At 35.2% G+C, this 2,500-nt stretch overlaps 1 protein-coding gene across 6 annotated transcripts in view; it reads right to left on the bottom strand.

The window, feature by feature from the left end:
- Nucleotides 1-2,500, bottom strand: part of Fam92 (CBY1 interacting BAR domain containing protein Fam92) — a 10,617-nt gene that overhangs the window by 4,471 nt on the left and 3,646 nt on the right. For all 6 annotated transcript variants that reach the window (XM_070118945.1, XM_070118944.1, XM_070118942.1 and 3 more), the window contains exons 6-7: nucleotides 2,050-2,184; nucleotides 1,507-1,596 (exon numbers count right to left, since the gene is read on the bottom strand). In XM_070118945.1, coding sequence (XP_069975046.1) covers nucleotides 1,507-1,596; nucleotides 2,050-2,184 — 225 coding nt within the window. The remainder of the gene's footprint in view (nucleotides 1-1,506; nucleotides 1,597-2,049; nucleotides 2,185-2,500) is intronic.

Raw genomic sequence — 2,500 nt, 5'->3', positions numbered from 1 at the left:
AGGCAATAGCACCTAAAGTGAAGGTAAACCTTCAAATTTTATATTATTAAAAATCATATCAAAATAAAAGCTTTCAGGTGCCAAATGTCACAAACAAGCCGGGCACAAACAGGGAAACTGTCAATGCATGCCAACAATCCCGTGATCTTGTCCACTTGCCAAACTTTTTTACCCTGAGTGACTGGGTTATGTAAGACAGGGCTGCCAACTTTAGGAAAAGCATAGTGTTACTGAAAGTTTACATTATCTTCCTTAGAGATAGGACTTGTCAAATATTTTGTGAAACCCAAGATTTCTTGTACACCAGCTAACATGTAAATATCCAACTAAATCACATTTTTTAAAAGTTGTCTGGTCTTTGTGAATATGGGATTTTCCTAAGTTCTCTCCACATCCTAAACCTGAGTTTAGCATAGACCTAGTGTGTGAATCTTAGAATAACACTATGAGTATTGATATCATATTAGAGAACATACACAGTCTGGATTATTACATATGGCACATGTGGAACACTAGTCATAAGGGCTCATAAAATTACGAAGGAAGCAGAACATTTTGAACCATTCACACCAAGTCATGGACTGTCAGAGAATAGACACAAGAATAGAAGGGAAAGAAGGGGATTTCCAGGCACACAAGAGGAAGATATAAGGGAGGAGAAGAGAAAAGGAGAAAGGAGAGGAAGAGAGAGAAGAAGAAGAGAGGAAAGAAGGTTACTCCCAGAAAAAGAAGAAGGTAAAAGAGAGGAAAGGGTGATAAAAGAGATAAGTGGCATGAACAGAACTGAATGAAGGGATATTGTTTCAGAATAGAGAAAGGCAAAAGAAAAACGGAGAAGAGAGCCCTACTCATGAATCTAATGAGTCTTCACTGAACAGTACAAAAACTGATTCAGTAAATTTTGCCTCCAGCACAATAATTCATAAAAGCCTATTCATAACAACCATGACTAACCGCGTAATATGTGTGCATTCGTTTTCGACATGACTGTGAGAGTTTTTCCCTGCCTATTTTTTTAAATTTTGAATGAGATGTATGCAGTGTCCACTAATGTGTCTGGTAGTGTTTGGCATATCTCCTCTGCCTGAGACACCACTAAGTCACGTCTTTCTGTCTCTTATCTTTTTGTGAATGAAATGTAGTGAGTGTGAAGTAGTAATTCTGATACTGTATGGCATATTTCATCTAGCCAAACCTTTGATTTTTCCCTCTTCCAACATCTCCCATTCTTACTATACTATTGCATATCACAGAGCTACCTCCTGCTATATCAACATCTATTCACTAGACAGTACTAATATGTATGTTATCTAACAGGCTAAATCATTTCTGTACATCAATCCGAATAGGCATATCCTATTTTCTAATGTAAATGATATTCAAAAATTAACAACACTCAAAACAATTCCTCTTACTTGGGGTTTAACAATACAAAGAATCAAATAAATTACAGATTTCTGAGAGAACCGTATACCATTCTACCAAGCCCTTCTCGGATTTCCTTACCTCAAGATCTTCCTCTTCTTCTATGTTGGAAATCTGGTTATAGGCCTTAGTGTAAAGCTCCACAGCTTTAGCATGGAAGGCTAGTTCAGTCTGTAACAAAGATTGTAAAATTAATAATAATAAAAAAAAAAAAGTTGGAAAATATATAGATTAATAAAAGAGAAAATAAACCTATGGGTCAAAAATCACTGTCTCATCATGCTAAAAATAATATACAAAGGTAAACCAATAAAACAAGATTTTGATAACTGATAAAATGCGAGTTTCAGATACAAGAAGTTTGCTATACAGTTTATTACATTTACATCTGCATATAAAATTTAGAAATTGGCATCATAAATACACAAGGTATACAAATAAATTATACTATCAGCTAATTATTTTCAGAAAAAGCCTTGAGTTCAAATTTAAAATTCAAGTCAATAATTTAGCATTCTTGTTTTGCTGGGGTGCAAGCAAATGCAAATGACACTATTACCCATGAATGACATTAAAACAAATCTATTCTGATTAAATATCTGTATACAGCGGACACCTCCATACCTGAATAAACTCCTTCAGTATTCTCTTCAAATCTGTCACCTTCCTCTGTTCAAACTGGTCCATCTGCTCTTCAATGTTTTCACATGCTCTTTTTGCTTCAACTGTGGCCTTCTGGAGCTTTGTTTCTGCAATTGCCTTGGTGTTGGAAAAAATAAGGCAGGATTATTTTGCAGCGTGTAATGCACAAGGACAGCAAAGATGACTATGATAATCCCCTTACAAATAGCATCAAACTGGTGTTAACCAAATGCTGCTCGGAAAATGTAATGTTCACTGCAGTTTTGTTTTGTGAAAAGTCTCTCAGCATGGATGGCTCAACAAGTGCTCAGCCACCAAGGGGTCAATTAGAAGACCTCATGACTGATGCTAACAATATTGGTACTGTCATCAATATAATGAACAATATAATTATTAGCATTGTTAATACAGCTAAAAGCAATATAAAATAAAA

This window comes from Penaeus vannamei, chromosome 43, assembly GCF_042767895.1.
Source record: "Penaeus vannamei isolate JL-2024 chromosome 43, ASM4276789v1, whole genome shotgun sequence".
In the NCBI taxonomy this organism is placed as follows: Eukaryota; Metazoa; Arthropoda; class Malacostraca; order Decapoda; family Penaeidae; genus Penaeus; species Penaeus vannamei.
Note: the sequence above shows the minus strand (reverse complement) of the source record. Positions and strands in the feature narration are given on the sequence as shown.